General features: G+C 37.3%; 1 protein-coding gene across 1 annotated transcript in view; it reads right to left on the reverse strand.

The window, feature by feature from the left end:
• Positions 1–19,036, reverse strand: part of SEC23A (SEC23 homolog A, COPII coat complex component) — a 64,364-nt gene that overhangs the window by 21,578 nt on the left and 23,750 nt on the right. The window contains exons 11-15 of the mRNA XM_046008801.1: positions 18,472–18,552; positions 15,758–15,847; positions 14,246–14,352; positions 10,308–10,461; positions 661–738 (exon numbers count right to left, since the gene is read on the reverse strand). Coding sequence (XP_045864757.1) covers positions 661–738; positions 10,308–10,461; positions 14,246–14,352; positions 15,758–15,847; positions 18,472–18,552 — 510 coding nt within the window. The remainder of the gene's footprint in view (positions 1–660; positions 739–10,307; positions 10,462–14,245; positions 14,353–15,757; positions 15,848–18,471; positions 18,553–19,036) is intronic.

Genomic DNA, 19,036 nt, shown 5'->3' on the forward strand with positions numbered 1-19,036 from the left:
TTCCTTTCTGTTCTGTGTTATACATATTTCAGATCTCACCCTTCAGACTGAAAGCATCGGGAAAGTAAGATCTGTGGCAGTCATCTTTATTCTCCTAAGGATCTTTTCTTCAAGACCTCACTGAATAAATGTTCTCTGTTACTTATCATATAAACAACCTACACTTTCAAAAAATATCTATCAAAATAAGACAGGTAGAGTCTACAACACAAGTGGAAAAAGTCCTATAAGATAAATCAAATTAGCTTCATTTTTATTTACCTGGTGTATCCCCATAAAATTGTTCTCAGGTAATGGCACCACCTATAAGACTAACTGGTCAAGTTACTACCCTTTGGTACTATTGTAATTAGATAGATCCCTTATATCAGACAGAAAGCTAATCTACCTCACACCTAATTCTACTCCAGAGTAGAGTTCCAGTGTAAATTTCTTTCACCACAAATAAACGACTGTTTTGAAGGCCCTCATAAACATATTATATGCTTTTCAATGACTACACAAGCACAATATTAATTTCTTAGCTATCCCAAAACTTAAAACACTACCAAAAGAATAACCCCATACAACAGGTCCTATATTCTTATACAACAGAGAAAGTGAGACCCAATGCTATACTGTCAACACTAAGAAAAGAACATGGACTTTTTATCTACTCACCTGTGGATAAAGGGAGAAAGTTTCTGAAAATCTGAAGGAACTTGGATCATCTTTGTGATACTCTCCAAATTTCTGACACTAAATAAAATAAAATAAAATGTGTTAGTAATATATTCCCTGGAATACAACTAACTCTCTTACCTATAAATATTCTATTTTTTAAAAGTTATTACTCTTCGGGTACCTCAGTGGCTCAATTAGTTAAGCATCTGCCTTCGGCTAAGGTCATGATCCGAGGGTCCTAGGATTGAGCCCCTACTGGGGGCTTCCTGCTCAGCAAGAAGTCCTTTCTCCCTCTTCCTCTCCCTCTGCCTCTCCCCTCTCCTCTCTCAAATAAACAAATTAAAAAATTTTTTTAAAAGAGCTATTACTCTTTAGAAGGCAGATACTTGATATTGGATAAAATTGGAATTTACTTACCAAGGGAAGGATTACACCAAAAGAAATCATTTGAATTTAAGCAGCAAGCAAAACATTGCTCCAATGCAGTAACAACTCATCTTCAATGTTTGCATTTTTTTTTAACTAAACATCTCTGATAGCAAATAAAGAGTTCTTAGATAATGGCCAAAAGAGCTCAATATGTGCCCCTTAAGACTCTGCCTATGAAGGACAAGAGCGTACTGACAGGAAGATGCAACTATCAAAATACCATAGTGGTTATAACAAAAGCAAGTCGATGATATAAAACTGTACAATAGAAACAATGCTAAAAGAGAAAGAAGAGCTGAGGAAAAAAATCTGAGATGAACAGGTAAACTGGTAAACAAAGAAAAAACACAAAGGCTGAAATTAGAAGGAAATAAAGTAAAGGGAAGCACATACACTGGCAAGCAAGAAAGCCCTCCATGAGAATGTGACAAAAGGCAACTAAATAACTGAGATAATCCATGAGAAAGTGCTTAGCACAATGACTAACACTGAGCACTCAATAAACATTAGCTTCCTCTTCTTGTTCTTGTGCAGTCTCTGATCTGAAAAAATGTTTACGGTACTTATGTAATTGGTCTATATCCTGGCAGTGTTCAGCATGGCACTCACATATGATCAAGGGCACAAATAACAAATAAAAACTAGCAAAGAGTTCGCTGCTATAGTTAGTGCAGTCGCTTTTGCTTCCTGGAATGTTCAACTATATGATTTGTGTAGTTATTTGTGCTGTATAGAGCACACAAAAAGGCATAATTGGTTTGATTACATATTTGGCTTCCGAGGAAATTCATTTCAGAACCACTGTCATGCAAGAAAAGCTGTAGTTGTAGAGCTAATCCTCCGAAAATAGATCTTGGTATCTGGAAATAAGAGTATTGTTTCTTTAATGCCCCTAATAATATTTCACTGACGAACTTACAGATTAAGAGAGTAATCTCCACTGTACAATATGATAGCCACAGCTATATGCAGCAATTTAAATAAACTGAAATTAAATAAAATTCCAGTTCCTCTCAACTGCACTATCCATATATCAAGAGCTCGACAGCTCTATGTGCATAGTGAACACTTCTGTAAGGGACAGTGCAGATTACACATTTTCACCATTGCAGAAAGCTCTCCTGATTTGCTGATCTGAGTATCAGATACTCTTGAAATCTAAAATGTCAAATACACTGAAATACACTGAAAAGATACTGTGAGAAAAATCAGTAGTCACACATTATTCAGAACTACTGATAGCATTACAATATATATATTTTAAATGTGCCTGGAATTCTGTTAAAGTGTTAGGAAAATCTGATGTTATGGTTAATAAGGGTAACAAAAACACTGTTGACTTTTATGCTTGGATAACCAGGGATGTCCAAAAGGCTAATTTTTAGAGTGGGATGCATTTGATACTTAGGTCCATTTTTGCTTGTATTATGAATATTTCTTTTCATATCACTAAATATAATCTATCATTTCATTTTTAATGGCTGACTAGGATTCCACTGTATTAAAATATACACCATAACAATCTTACCCAATTCCTCATTATTAGCATTTATATTTATCCTGTTTTATCTCGAGAATAAATTCTTAGAGGTAGAATTTCTAGGTAAAAGGCAGTTTTGTTTTTTTAAAGATTTATTTATTTATTTGACAGATCACAAGTAGGCAGAGAGGCAGGCAGAGAGAGAGGAAGAGAAGCAGGCTCCCTGCTGAGCAGAAAGCCCAATGCGGGGCTCGATCCCAGGACCCTGGGATCAGGACCTGAACTGAAGGCAGAGGCTTTAACCCACTGAGCCACCCAGGCACTCCTAAAAGGCAGTTTTTAAGCTTCTGTTGTATGTCATCAATTGCCTTCTATATATAAGGTTATACAGATGTTTATAATACAGCTCATACTTCAAACCTATAAGCTGTCCGTTTCCCTGAATACTAACCAACTTTTAAGCATTACTGGGTTTTCTAATTTTTACCAGTTTAACAGATAAAAATTATTATCTTCTATTTTCTAACACTGATTATAAATAAGATTGGTAATTTTTTCATATGTTGACTGGTCACTTGCATTCTTTTCTTGGCTAATTCCTTATTCATGACCTTTACTGATTTTTTGCCCAAATCCTACTGATTTGTAAGCGCATATAAACATACATATACATATATGTATATGAAAATTTCCACATTCTGTTTTACATATAAGAATATGTCAAAGAGGGGCGCCTGGGTGGCTCAGTGGTTTAAGCCGCTGCCTTCGGCTCAGGTCATGATCTCAGGGTCCTGGGATCGAGTCCCGCATGGGGCTCTCCGCTTGGCGGGGAGCCTGCTTCCCTCTCACTCTCTCTGCCTGCCTCTCTGCCTATTGTGATCTCTCTGTGTCAAATAAATAAATAAAATCTTTAAAAAAAAAAAAAAAAAAGAATATGTCAAAGATGTAAGCCATACATACAAGTTGGCATTAAATTTTGATAATGGTATTTTTACCACACAGATTTTTTCTTTTTTTTCGGATTTTATTTATTTGAGAAAAAGAGGGAGAGGGTACAAGCTGGGAAGAAGGACAGAGGCAGAGGGAGAAGCAGACTCCCTTGCTGGGCAGGAGCCTGACACCAGGCTCCATCCAGGACCCTGGGGATCATAACCTGAACCAAAGGCAGATACTTAATCAGCTGAGCCACCTAGGTGCCCCTACCACACAGATTTTTTATTCCATTTTAATGTAATAAAGCCTTTTATTTTTTTTAAAGATTTGTTTATTTTTATGAATCTTGGAACACTACATCAAAAAGTAATGATGTAGGTGACTAACATAATAAAAAGTAATAATAAGAAAAGATTTATTTGTTTATTTGAGAGAGAGAGAACAGGGGCAGAGGAAGAGGGAAAGAATCTGAAGCAGACTCCCTATTGATTTTGGAGCCCGATACAGGGCTCAATCCCAGAACCCTGAGATCCTGATCTGAGCCAAAATCAAGAGTCGGACGTTTAACCAACTGAGACACGCAGGTGCCCCTATAACAAAATCTTTTAATATTTTTATTTAACAGTTCCTGCTTTCTATTTCATGTAAAAAATCCTTCTGCATCAGGGGCACCTGGGTGACTCAGTTAAGCACTGGCTCAAGGTCATGATCTCAGGGTTGTGTGATCCAGTCCTGTATCAGGCCCCACACTGGGTGTGGAGCCTGCTTAAAATTCTTTCTCCTCTGCTCCTCTCACCCTCCCTCTAAAAAAAGAAAAAAAACAAAAAACAAAAACAAAAACAAAAAAACTGCATCCAGAAGTTAAATGTGGGGGCACCTGGGTGGCTCAGAGGTTAAAGCCTCTAGCTTTCAGCTCAGGTCATGATCAGGTCGTGGGATGGAGCCCCGCATCGGGCTCTGTGCTCAGCAGGGAGCCTGCTTCCTCCTCTCTCTCTCTGCCTGCTTCTCTGCCTACTTGTAGTCTGTCAAATAAATAAATAAAGTCTTTAAAAAAAAAAAGAAGTTAAATGTGTATTAACCTATTTTTTGATAAATATAACCAAACTTTACCATAGATAACAATATAAAATTTGCAAAACTTCTTAAAAACATACATTTCTAATCTTTGAGTTACCTTTTTTTTAAGGTTTTATTTATTTATTTCTCAGAAAGAGAGAGAGAGCAGGCACAAGCAGCAGGAGTAGCAGGCAGAGGGAGAAGCAGGCTCCCAGCTTAGCAAGGAGCCTAATGCGGGATTTGATCCCAGGACCCTGGGATCATGACCTGAGCTGAAGGCAGACACTTAAGAGACTTATCAGCCACCCAGGCGTCCCACTTTGAGTTACTTCTTAAAAACTTTTTTGAACACTTATCAAGTGCCCTAGCATTAATTATTGGAATCATGAGGAATAATCCTTATTAACAACCTAACCAAAACACTAACACAAATGGGAAAAAACAAAAACAAAAAACAGATTTAAGAATAAAGGAGGTATATCAAAGATCCATGGCTTGAGTTATTTAGAAGTAATAAGATCGGGCAGAAAAAGCAATAATAATATAATTTTCTTCAGGAAAATAACAACACTTATAAGAAATCTAGTCCTGTCTTTAATTCAGTTAACTATTTACACACAAAGGCAGACATATAAAAGGGCCCTAATGGTCAGTGCCTAACCTCTATAAGAATATGGTATGACAAATGTGGTCATCTTTAAAAACAGCACAACAGGGGCACCTGCATGGCTCAGTCGGTTGAGGGGCTGACTCTTGATTTGGCTCAGGTCATGATTTCAGGGTTATGAGATCAAGCCCTGTGTTGGGCTCTGAGCTGGCTGTAGAACCTGCTTAAGAGTCTCTGTCTGCTCCCCCACCCCCACTCACTCTCTCTAAACACACACACACACACACACACACACACACACAAAAGAGCACAACTAAAGTGCCTGGTCCCACTGGTATAACAAGAAAAAACCTGGCAGGGGTAGGATTTGCTAGGAAAGTCCAAGGGTCTTAAGCAACAGCGATTTCCTGAGCCAAGTCTAATCAGATGAACTGCTTATCCACTGTAGCTAGCAGCACAGCTAAAGGGAAAATACAATTTGTGGTTAGTGGGTAAACCAAAGGTCAAAGATGGGGGGGGAATCAAATATCAAGTTTAAGTCGTAAAAAGGGTGTTATTCAATAGAAAAGGTCAGGAGTCAAAAAAGGCACAGCAACAAAAAAAGGTAAGGAACAGATCCATGGAGGTGGGCACAAGAGGGATCCAAACAAGAGACTCTGGATGGAGGTGACAGATCAAATGTTGATACCAGTATCTTAAGTGATTATGACCAAGGGGAGCAAGGACTTGTATTAAAAGGGTCAAAAGCAAATGTGCTACAGCACCAATCCATAATTTTCCCATTATCTACAAAACAGTTTTTAAAAAGATGTCTGGCTTGGGGCACCTGGGTGGCTCAGTGGGTTAAAGCCTCTGCCTTCAGCTCAGGTCATGATCTCAGGGTCCTGGGATCGAGCCCCGCATTGGGCTCCCTGCTTAGTGGGGAGCCTGCTTCCCCCTCTCTCTCTGCTTGCCTCTCTGCCTGCCTGTGATCTCTGTCTGTCAAATAAATAAAATCTTTAAAAAAAAATGAATAAATAATAAAAAATAAATAAAAAGATGTCTGGCTTTTTAAAAAGATTTATTTATTTTACAGAGAGACAGAGCATGAGCAGGAGTGGCAGAGGGAAAGGGAAAAAGAATCTCAAGCAGATTCCGCACCAAGCATGGAGCACAATGTCAGACTCGATCTCATGATCCTGAGATTACGATCTGAGCCAGCCACCTAGGTGCCCCAAAAAAGATGTTTATTTTTAACAAAAATTAGTCTGAGTCATCAAGAAAAAAGAAAACAATTATATTCACTATGCCAAATTGAGGAAAGAAGTTAGTGTAATTTCACAGATTTTTTCATTAGGAAAAAACTTACAGAAGTATAGTACCTAAAAGGTATTATTAATGCCTTCTCTATTTGTGGTATTGTCACTGTTACAACTAAAATTTTAGCAATGCGGAATCAATACAAAAAATGAATCTTAGAACAGCCTCTGTAACTAAGGTTCACTGGTCATCACTGGGAGCTTTACTTCAACTGTATGCTAACTTGATTCAATCTATTAAAAGAATGTAAAGATCATGTTCTCACTACTTTTACCATAGATGAGAGACCCTCAATCGCTAGGAGTTCCATAAGAAACTTTTTAAAAAATTTTTATTTATTTATTTGACACAGAGAGAGGGAGAGAGAGTGTGTGAGAACAAGCAGTGGGAGCAGTGGGCAGAAGAAGAAGCAGGCTCCTCCTGAAGCAAGGAGCCCGACACGGGGCTCGATCCCAGAATCCCAGGATCATCACCTGAGCCGAAGGCAGACACTTAACCAACTGAGCCACCCAGGTGGCCCGAAACTTTTTTTTTTTAATTTGTTTTCTGAACTTTGCATACCATATGATGCCAGCCACAGTGGTAGACAGTTTCCAAGTTATCCTGTTAGCAATTTCTTTAAGCCACCTTTCAGTCCCACGTGTCAGTATGCGGTAGGACTATGTTCATTTGGAGAACTCCATTCTCAGTTTTTGACATATAAGAGAGGCCACGAGTAACTGGTGAAAGCTATTTTGCACATAAAGCAGGGCACTAGTCTGGTAATGTCAGCCTCTCCTTCAAATTACCTCCACCAACTTCCTCTTACATACATTTGCCAACTAACTGATAGGAACAAAGAAGCTACACTGGTGTGGCAAAAGATAAGAGTAAAATTTTCATCATCCCATGACTCATCTATTCTCTATCCTCAGAAGCCTTGTGCTCCCGTTTTAATGCTATAAAATTACAGAATGCGTAGAAATGAATTATATTGTAGGTTTCGTAATTTCATAGTTTTTGTAAGTATCTCATTTAGTTCTTTACAAAACCATTCTGTTTTATATATGAATAGTGTTTATGTTTTACAAGCATGTCAAACAATACAGCAAGTTTTGAAGTTCAGGTGTGAGGTAGAAGACAAAGACAACATAAGCCCACAGGGAATTACGAAGAATTACAATCTTCTGAGTCATTTCACTACACTTAGGCAATAAGGGACACAGAAAAGGTTGATCTTTACAATGAAAGCTACTAATTAATGGGTTTTGTTTTTTTAAAGATTTTACTTCTTATCTGACAGAGAGAGACAGAACATAAGCAGAGGGAGTGGGAGAGGGAGAAGCAAGTGTCCTGCTGAGCAGGGAGCACAATGCAGGTCTTGATCCCAGAGAGCCAAAGGCAGATGCTTAACGAATTAGACATCCAGGTGCCCCATCAATGGGTTTTATGAGGGCTGATAACCCAAGCTGTACTACTCAGTTTTGTATCACGTGTGATAACCTAAAAATGCAATAATAGTTCTACCAAAACAGCAAAACCGCTTTATTACAAATCACAGTCATCTGGCAAATAAAGGTGATTACTTCAAATACCTTCTTAAAACAATAAAGTATTTATTAAAACAAAGTCACATTCATTGAAAAGGTTCAGGAAGCAAGATTCTTCAGATTAATAAGTTCTTACCCAGAAAAGGAAAAGTTACAGAACTAGTGATAAAACCTAGTAATACCACTATGTAAAATTATAATAAGTAAAATGCTGGGATGAGATGCAATCTGTGGGGTATCTGGGCGGCTCAGCTGGTTAAGCTTCTGACTCTTGGTTTTGGCTCAAGTCATGATTTCATGGCTCATGAGACAAAGCCCCATGTCGGGCTCTGTGCTCAGTGGGGAATCTGCTTTAAGACTCTCTCTCCCAGGGCACCTGAGTGGCTTGGTGGGTTGAGCCTCTGCCTTCAGCTCAGGTCAATATCTCATTGAGCCCCACATCGGACTCTCTGCTTAGCGGGGAGCCTGCTTCCCCCTCTCTCTGCCTGCTTCTCTGCCTACTTGTTAACTCTCTCTCTGTCAAATAAATAAATAAAATATTAAAAAAAAAAAAAAAGACTCTCCCTCTACCCTTCCCTCCACTCACACAAGCACATGCTCTCTAAAATAAATAAATCTTGGGTTGCCTGGGTGGCTCAGATGGTTGAGTGTCTGCCTCTAGTTCTGGTCATGATCCCAGGGTCCTGCTGCTTCTCCCTCTCCCTCTGCCTCTCCCCCTGCTCATGTGCTGTCTCAAAGGAATAAATAAAATAAATAAATAAATAAATAAATAAAAATTTTTAAAAATAAAAAACAAAATAACTAAATCTTTAAAAAAAATGCAGTTGAGAAACTGAAAAGCCTCCATTTTAAAACACTACTATAAGTGAATGCATTGATAACATGTCACATGATACTGAAGAGGTTTATGCAATCAGCTGAAAAATAATAGCTTCTCTATTCAGGTTGAGTCAACAGATTTCACTAATGTCATGTCAAATTGCTAAATGATAGTGTGATTCAAGAAAATGTTTCTGCTGTTCTAAACTAGCAAAAGTCAAAATACATTTAATATTTTATCTTCCTATCTAGAAACAATGGTTCATCTTGGAGGAACTGAGTTGGCATTTGTACCGAGGGTGTTCAATCAGTGATTAACTCCAGGAGAGGTTTTACACCTCTTCTTGTAAAAAAAGACGTGCTGATATTATAACACTGTTTTTATCACAGAGAAGTTAGTATAAAAACCCCCTTGAAGGTAAAGTGAAAAAATAGTCCTGGATAATGCTACAAAAATGACTAATTATACTAAACAAAGACTAGTTCACTCAAGAACGTTTTAAAAAACTACCTGAAAATCTAAACAAAGAGGACAAAACCTCCTGTTACAAACAGAGATCTGATAGCTTAGCAGAGAGAGTTCTCAACAGGGTGTTTACTAAAATAATAGGCCAGAGTTTGCTGAGTAAAAATGGAGCACTGAGTGTGGTACATGAACAATGAATCTTGAAACACTAAAAAAATTAAATTAAATTAAAAAAAAAAAAAGAGCAGAATTTTGAGGGGTGTCTGAGTGGTTCAGTTGGTTAAGTGTCTGCCTTCAACTCAGGTCATGATCTCAGTGTGCTGGGATCGAGCCCCACATCAAGTCCTGCATCGGGCTCTCTGCTCAGTGAGGAGTCTATTTCTCCCTCTCCGCTTTCCCTCTATGTGCTCATGTCCTCTCTCTCTCAAATAAATAAATAAATATTAAAAAAAAAAAAAAAAGACTAGAACTTAATTAAGCATTCTAGGTCAAAATACAAGTATTGGATTCCTGCCATTAAAAACATTAAAAACTCAAGTAAATCAGCATTACCAATAACTGTACTAACACTAACTTGCTAATATAGATTTAAATAAGCAAGACTTACCTATATTTTTGTATGTTAATGTATACAATTTTTATGTCACAATTAACTTCTCTTAAATAAAAATAAACTAAAACCATAGCAATGAAGAAAAAATATCCCAAAAAAATCACTAAGAAAAAAACATTTCAATAATTTAGGATTAAATTTGGAATAACATGATTCTAGCCCCCCCAAAAAAAAAGAAAAAAGAAAAAGAATACATTACTTAAGTGTCACTCTTTCATTTTAAGGAAAAAAATGTATTTTAGTTTACTGGAAGAGATAAATGTACCATGCCTTTCTCGGCAACTTGAATAGGAATCTCCCATACAGTCTTTCAGTTAAATTGTTAAGTATGTTGAAAGAGATACTTAACAAAAGCAACAAATATGACAAACAAAAGCATTCAGATTGAGAAAAGCGCTATGTTTACTTCTTACCAGTCGAATGAGCTGTCTGTCTAGCCATCTGAGCACATCTGGTCCTTCCTCTGTTTCTGCTCTATAGATTGCCAGCCGGGCCATAAGAATGGCAGCTGCCTCCTGGTCAAAAGATGCAGCAATGTTTTGGATTTGAGTTTGAGCATCTGCCCAGCTAAACGCAAGAAGAAAGCATAGAGATACTGTTTAATTACTAAAGTTACAATATCACAGTTGGCTACCACACAGACTTAAATTAAAATGACACAGAAAATTACTTCAATATTTGAAAACTCCAACATTACCTAGAAAACGAGCATGTTAAAATCACTAATAGCAGTTTCAGTATAGCATTATTTTTCAGAAAAATATATCCAAATCTAATAAAGTCCTCAAAAATAATTGTAAAGACAGACCTCCAAACACATTCCTTAAAACATTAAGACTTTTACAAGTAAAAAAATGGCACAGGTATATGTGTTTGTGTACATGTGCACACAGGTATATGTGTTTGTGTACATGTGCACACAGACACACAAGTCTCTATATCAGACTTTGAAATTATTTCTTCAATTTTCTAAAGGCAGCAACATGGAAATGAAACAAAAAAGAAAAGTTTTCCCCCAGCCTAAATAATTCTCATTTACTAACCTGGAAAATGAACAAAATTATTAAAAAAATGTTTTCTCATTTGGTCTTTAATTCAATTATAAATGATAAAAGTGATATAATTGAAGTTTCTATGTATTCTTTTCTCTCCATGCTAATACAATGACCAAAACTAATCAAAAGTTAGTAACTGAAAATTTTACTTTAAGGGACTAATTTGCTATTATGTATAAAAATTGCAGTAATTTATTAAATTCACATGTTTTATAAATCCAATCCAGTCAAATTGAGCTTGGGTAGACACAGCAACAGTTTATACTTGTTTGTTAGATGTTTCATAGAGTTTTGAAATACTTCAGCTGATCCTAATTCTAAAGTACCTCACTTTAACCAAGTCTGGTTAATACTCAAGCACTTTTGAAAAGCTAGACCACTTTTGAATGACTCAAAGATGTAAGAAGTGATCCCATGAAAATTTTGGCAGTAACATATTCAAAATTCTTCTCCCTTCTTCCTCTATTTTTAATTTGTTTCAAACAAACAATTTTTTAATACTTTCCAGAAGACTAACAACTGTTAAGTATCTCAGTCTAGTGAAATAGGCAAGAGGCAAAAAAGAATGAGAATGAGGGGCGCCTGGGTGGCTCGGTGGGTTAAAGCCTCTGCCTTCAGCTCGGGTCATGATCCCGGGGTCCTGGGATCGAGCCCCGCATTGGGCTCTCTGCTCAGCAGGGAGCCTGCTTCCTCCTCTCTGCCTGCCTCTCTGCCCACTTGTGATCTCTCTCTGTCAAATAAATAAATAAAATCTTTAAAAAAAAAAAGAAAAGAAAACTTTAGTGTGTATCTCTTAAGATCAAGAAAATTATCTTACATTCTTATGTAGCCTTAATTATCAAATTCATGAAATTAAACATTGATGCAACATTATCCTATATGAACCACATTCAAATTTGTCTCATTGTGTCTATAGTGTCCTCTTCAGCAAAGTTTTTCCTGACACAGGATTTTATCCAGAATCACATACTGGCTTTAGTCATAACATCTCTTCAGTCTCCTTTAATCTGGACTGGTTACTAATGCTTTTCTCGCCTTCTAAGACATTTTTGACAAGTCTAAGTCAGTAGCTTTATAAAATATCCCTCAGTTGGTATGTCCAGTTGTTTCCTTAAGTAAATGTTTTGAATGTCCAATTTAAGTTGCACATGTGTGTGCATGCATGCATGTGTGTGTGTGAGGGGGCATAAATAAAATGACATGGGGGCGCCTGGGTGGCTCAGTGTTAAAGCCTCTGCCTTCGGCTCAGGTCATGATCCCAGGGTCCTGGAATCGAGCTCCGCATCGGTCTCTCTGCTTGGCGGGGAGCCTGCTTCCTCCTCTCTCTCTGCCTGCCTCTCTGCCTACTTGTGATCTCCATCTGTCAAATAAACAAATAAAATCTTTAAAAAAATAAATAAAGGGGCGCCTGGGTGGCTCAGTGGGTTAAAGCCTCTGCCTTCGGCTCAGGTTATGATACCAGGGTCCTGGAATCGAGCCCCGCATCGGGATCTCTGCTCAGCGGGGAGCCTGCTTCCTCTTCTATCTCTCTGCCTGCCTCTCTGCCTACTTGTGATCTCTGCCTGTCAAGTAAATAAATAAAATCTTATAAATAAATAATTGACATGTTTGCCAAGAATCAAAACTTCCAAGAAATTGGTCCAGGATTTTAAGTCAAACCAAGGTAGGAGAGCAGGACAACAAACCTATGTACAATCTTTTGCTAACCAAAAGACAATCCAACCAACTAACACTCAGTTTAAGCATAAGGCTAATGTCCATCACTCAACAAAACAATCTCATGGTTTTCAGGAATGAAGCCAGAGTTTAAATACAGCTCAATAAAACAAAAGCTTCGATGCCTTCTGTGTCCATTCTCCAGCCCATGCTTAAATCAGGTAAGTTTATCCTAATCAACTCTCTCTTTTGCCTTACTCAGAAAATACATCATACAGAGATGGCAAGAAAAGGGATCTGGTATGTCTTATCACTCCCTTTGGGAATTGTAACTACCTCAAGAAATATAGGACATTACTTTGTTACATAAAATACTACCTTATAATATTAACTACTGAAAGACTTTCACCTTTTGTGGTTTCAAGCAGTGCTATACAAAGTGTGGTATACAAACCTAGTATCAGTTTGCCATGAGATAAGAACAGAAACTGAGAATAAATGCTTAGAAATTTTTTAAGTGATTTAATAAAATAATTTTTGTCTAATAAATCTAATAATAAAAATAGGGACTTATATTTTGAATTTGTAAAGTTACATTTTCCAATAATTCATTTTTATTGTATTTAATAAAAGTATTAGTCTCCAAAAAATTGGAAGAAAAAAAAAAAAAAACAACTGTCCCTTCACTACAGAGAATTCTGAGGACTGGACTATTCCATATCATATAGCAGACCAAGTATGTTCAACGCCTCTGCATTCCACAGCCTGCCCCAGAAGTACCTAATCACAAAGGAGACAATGAATAAAGGCTTGGGAAATAAATTAAATAGCTAATAAAAACTTGAAAAAAAAAATATACAATGAGGGGCACCTGGGTGGCTCAGGGGGTTAAAGCCTCTGCCTTCAGCTCAGGTCATGATCCCAGCGTCCTGGGATCAAGCCCCGAATCGGGCTCTCTGCTCGGCAGGGAGCCTGCTTCCTCCTCTCTCTCTGACTACTTGTGATCTCTGTCAAATAAATAAATAAAATCTTAAAAAAAGAAAAAAATATACAATGATAAAAGTAGTTAAGAACCTTATTATCAATTGAAAAGCAATGCTATTCTTATGCTATATTATTCTATATGTATATACATATTATTATTGTCTATTTTGGATAATGTTTATTAGTTTTTCTCCTCCTCTCAGAGGACTATGGTAAATACAAGAATATTTTGAAGAATGTGTCTTAGGGGCGCTTGGGTGGCTCAGTGGGTTAAGCCGCTGCCTTCGGCTCAGGTCAAGATCTCAGGGTCCTGGGATCGAGTCCCGCATCAGGCTCTCTGCTCAGTGGGGAGCCTGCTTCCCTCTCTCTCTCTCTGCCTGCTTCTGCTTCTTTGTCTACTTGTGATCTCTGTCAAATAACTAAATAAAATCTTTAAAAAAAAAAAAAAGAATGTGTCTTAGGAGTCATTTTTTTTAAATTATGGTTCCTAACAATGAATATTTTAGCCAATAAGCTGAATTAAAAAAATAACATGCTATTAATCATAAATGTCCACTTTCTAGTTAGAGATGTTGCTCAAAACAGAAACCCAGTTTGGAAACATGACCTAGAATAGTTTTGATATGTAAATTAAGTGCCTAACAAATACAACTCACTTCCTAGCGATGGTGGTCACTCGGATGCGTCTCTGCCCACTTGAATGCTGATACTGAGTCACAAACTGGATTGCACCACGCCCTCCTTGAGGAATTGGAGCATTATGCTATGTAAAAATAAGAGTAAAAACTAAGCAAAATCTATTTCAATGTTATACAGTTTCCCTAGCATTAATGAAAGTCATTCTAAAATCGATTCGAAGGATGCTTGTTTCAAGTGCATACCAAACAGTTGTGATTTGTCACATAAGAGAGAAATGGATCTGGGAAAGGGGAAAAATAACAAAGAAAAAGAGAAGTGAGTCCATTTAAGATATCAGTTTCAAGTAATATATAATCAGAAGATGGGAAAGAACAAAATGAAGGAAGAAGTGTAAAGAAATTAACAGATACACAAAGGCATAGCAAGGCAATTTTGTCAAACTGTAGCTGGATAAAGAGAAAATGAACCAAGTCCTTCTCCCCTCAGTATAGGAAATGAAAACAGAACTTGTAGGAAGATAATCACACGACGAACAGATGACCAATGGAAAACTATTAATAAGAGCCCAACAGTAGTTTATAATAATGATCTTTAGAAAGAAATAGCAGGTGGTCAATAAAAGAAACCTTCATGACCTTTAACAATAAGGATTCTTGCTTTATTGATTGACTGATCAGTAAGAGCCACCTCTTTTTCACAAATTCTGATGGTTAAACAAAAAAACTTCTGTATCTTAGGAAGGCTAACCATGAACCTCTGTGGTTCATTTTATGCCTAATATCTATTGGTATGTAATGCAATAATTTGTACATTACATCATTCTTTAATATAACTTCTTCCTATACCAGAAAAAATTTTTCACATATTAGAATCTTTACCTTCCAATCTTTTTCTATGAATTTTGATATATTAAACTTTCTTGTAGGGGCTTCATATATCTTTATATACCTTGTGACAACTAGGAGGACCTCAATTGCTAATTACAAAAATGCATAACTAGAACAGAATCTAAGATTTTATTTATGCTTCAATTTTATATTAAGACAGAAAAAAAGAAAAAGATGGGGCACCTGGGTGGCTCAGCGGGTTAAAGCCTCTGCCTTCAGCTCAGGTCATGATCCCAGGACCCTGGGATCGAGCCCCACATCAGGCTCTCTGCTCAGCGGGGAGCCTGCTTCCTCCTCTCTCTCTCTGCCTGCCTCTCCACCTACTTGTGATCTCTATCTGTCAAATAAATAAATAAATAAATAAATAAATAAATAATCTAAAAAAAAAAAAAAAGACAGGAGTAAGAAAAAAAGAAAAAGAAAACTGAGACTAAAAGTTGGATTGCCCAATGTTGGGCATTTGTGGGTTTCCCTAACATCTCTATTACAGTTTATCCTCTCACCAAGAAGTTTAGCCTTGAGAAACAGAAAATGATAAACAAAAATTCCAAAACAGATTAGGTTTCAAGTCATAATTACTACTGGAAAAAATATGAAACACTTATGGCCTAAATTGAGTACTTATAATATAAAAAGTCATACCTGATTGACAACCTCAAAATAGATAGCTAAGGTTGTAGTGGGACTGAGTCCACATATCTTCCATTGACAAGTGCCACCTGTTCCTATCTCCTGTAAAAATAAAAGTGTATGTGAAAGCTAGAGAACACAATTTTTCTAAAGATTTTACTTTTAAGTAATCTATATAGCCAGGGTAGGGCTTGAACTCACAACCCCAAGATCTATAGTTGCATGCTCCATTGAATGAGCCAGCCATGTACCCCCAATCTAGTACTATAACATATAGTAAGGTAAAAAGGGGAGGAAAAACCTGAAGTAAGAAAAGCTATTTCACATTTCTTTTTTTTTTTTTTTTAAAGATTTTATTTATTTATTTGACAGAGAGAGATCACAAGTAGGCAGAGAGGCAGGCAGAGAGAGTGAGAGGGAAGCAGGCTCCCTGCCGAGCAGAGAGCCCGATGCGGGACTCGATCCCAGGACCCTGAGATCATGACCTGAGCCGAAGGCAGCAGCTTAACCCACTGAGCCACCCAGGCGCCCCTCACATTTCTTTTTTTTTTTTCTTAATATTTTATTTATTTGTCAGAGAGAGAGGGAGTGAGAGTGCACAAGCAGGGAGGAGAGGGAGAAGCAGGCTCCCTGCTGAGCAAGGAGGCTGATGCAGGACTTGATCCCAGGACTGAACTGACTGAGCCACCTAGGCATCCCTACTACTACAATATATAGTAAGGTAAAAAGGGGAAGAAAAAACTGCAGTTAAAAAAAACTGTTTTGGGGTACCTGTGTGGCTCAGTGGGTTAAACCTCTGCCTTCGGCTCAAGTCATGATCTCAGGGTCCTGGGATCAAGCCCCGCATAAGGCTCTCTGCTCGGCAGGGAGCCTGCATCCCACTCTCTCTCTGCCTGTCTCTTGGCCTGCCTGTGATCTCTGTCAAATCAATAAATAAACTCTTTAAAAAAAAAAAAATTAAAAAACTTTCATATTTCTAATTTAATGAATGTTAAGAGCTTAAAATTTTTTGAATTCATATAAATACGTCATTAAATAAAATTAAGCAATTTTTACAAAATAAAGTTATAAAATAATTCAAGTTCTTGCTAAGTATTAATACAAGTTCTTCATATTGTAGACTTAAAAAGTATACATCATTTACTTTTTTCCTAATTCTTGAAGATTTTTATTTATTTGACAGAGAGAGAGAGCACAAGGAGGAGGAGCGGCAGGCAGAGGGAGAGGGAGAAGGAAAAGCAGGCTCCCCACTAAGCAAGGAGCTCCGTGCAGGCCTTGATCCCAGGGCCCTGGGATCATGACCTGAGCTAATGGCAGACGCTTAACCAACGGAGCTACCCAGGCAACCCTAAAAGTATATACCATATAATGATTTTTAAAAAGCATATACCATTTAATGAAATAATTACAACTAACACTATCCTTCTATCCAACTAATTGATCTGTGTAAAGTGATATCGATTTAACTCATAATATATGCACATATGAATACAGGTTCTCTAGATCAGAATTCCATAATGTAAGCAGTCTGATTAAAAAAAAAACACTTTATTAAGAATAGAGCTTCCCTATGACCCTGCAGTTGCACTGCTGGGTATTTACCCCAAAGATACAGATGTAGTGAAAAGAAGGGCCATCTGTACCCCAATGTTTATTGCAGCAATGGCTACGGTCGCCAAACTGTGGAAAGAACCAAGATGCCCTTCAACGGAGGAATGGATAAGGAAGATGTGGTACATATACACAATGGAGTATTATGCCTCCATCAGAAAGGATGAATACCCAACTTTTGTAGCAACATGGACGGGACTGGAAGAGATTATGCTGAGCGAAATAAGTCAAGCAGAGAGAGTCAAGTATCATATGGTCTCACTTATTTGTGGAGCATAACAAATAACATGGAGGACATGGGGAGATGGAGAGGAGAGGGAGTTGAGGGAACTGGAAGGGGAGATGAACCATGAGAGACTATGGACTCTGAAAAACAACCAGAGGGTTTTGAAGGGGCGGGGGGGGTGGGAGGTTGAGGAACCAGGTGGTGGGTAATAGGGAGGGCACGTACTGCATGGAGCAGTGGATGTGATGCCAAAACAATGAACACTGTTATGCTGTAAATAAACAAATTAAAAAAATACAAAAAAAAAACCACTTTAGATATCAATTTTTACCATGAAAACTGCTTAAAAGTAACTTTTAAACTCTATATTTTTAAAGATGATTACTCACTTTGTTATCTGTCCCATCATCCTCTCTATAGCTATATTAATTCTACCATTTTAAAGTGTATTATATGGCCACTAGATGGGATAACAAAAAAGAAAGGAACTGAAACTCAAATCTGGCTAATTTGGTTACTTTCCTGGAAATCCTACTAATAAAAAAAATTTCGGATTTGACTTTCAAAGGTCTCCAAATTTTTAAATCACAGTTGTTCAGTTTTTCTAGACATAATGGGACAAGGAATAACTTGGGCAAAAAAAATAGAAGATTGGTGACAGTACAAATTTAAACAAGGTTTAGATTTAGGGATAGATGGTAAAAGGGGCATGCAAAAGGAATGAGCATAAGTAGATTATACCAATGGAAATGGAAACTGAACCACATTCTACTGAAACTTAGCCTACACAATAATTTTGAAAGGAATGCTATAGGCTGCCACTTTAGGTCTCTTGTTGGTCTGCCATTTGAATTAACTGTATGTTCTTTTTAGAGTAAAGATGACTTACATTTTCAGATACACAAGGTCCTTTAGAATTGAGAGACACACAGGGACCAATAGCTCCTGAAATCTTTATTTCCCTTGAGGTCTGCAAAATAAGAACACAGTGAAAACCTCAGTGTACTCAAAGACAAATTCAAACATCCACTCAACTACAAGTATATAAGAATAGACATTTTTTCCATATTTAAAACTCAAAAGTCAATGAAAACATACTAATATTAGAAAAAATGAATCACCGGGTACTTCTAGATTGATAATGCCCAAATTTAAAATCTAGCCCTGACCTAACTTTAATACTCTATTTCCAACTGCCCATAGGAGGGCTCCATTTGGAAACCTCACCCTCAATTCAAAATAATACCATACCCAAAATTCATATATCCTAATTCAAAACCTTAAAAGCTATCTTCTGGTTTTCCTCCCTTAGAAAATCTGTCACCAAGATTGGTTTCTTTCTAATTTCTACTGATACCAAAATTCAAGCTATTGTTACTTTCTATCAAAAAAATTAGAGGATGCCTGTGTGGCTCGGTCTTTTGAGTATCTGCCTTCAGCTCAGGTCATGATCC

The sequence above is a fragment of the Meles meles genome, chromosome 6 (assembly GCF_922984935.1).
Source record: "Meles meles chromosome 6, mMelMel3.1 paternal haplotype, whole genome shotgun sequence".
NCBI classification, from domain to species: domain Eukaryota; kingdom Metazoa; phylum Chordata; class Mammalia; order Carnivora; family Mustelidae; genus Meles; species Meles meles.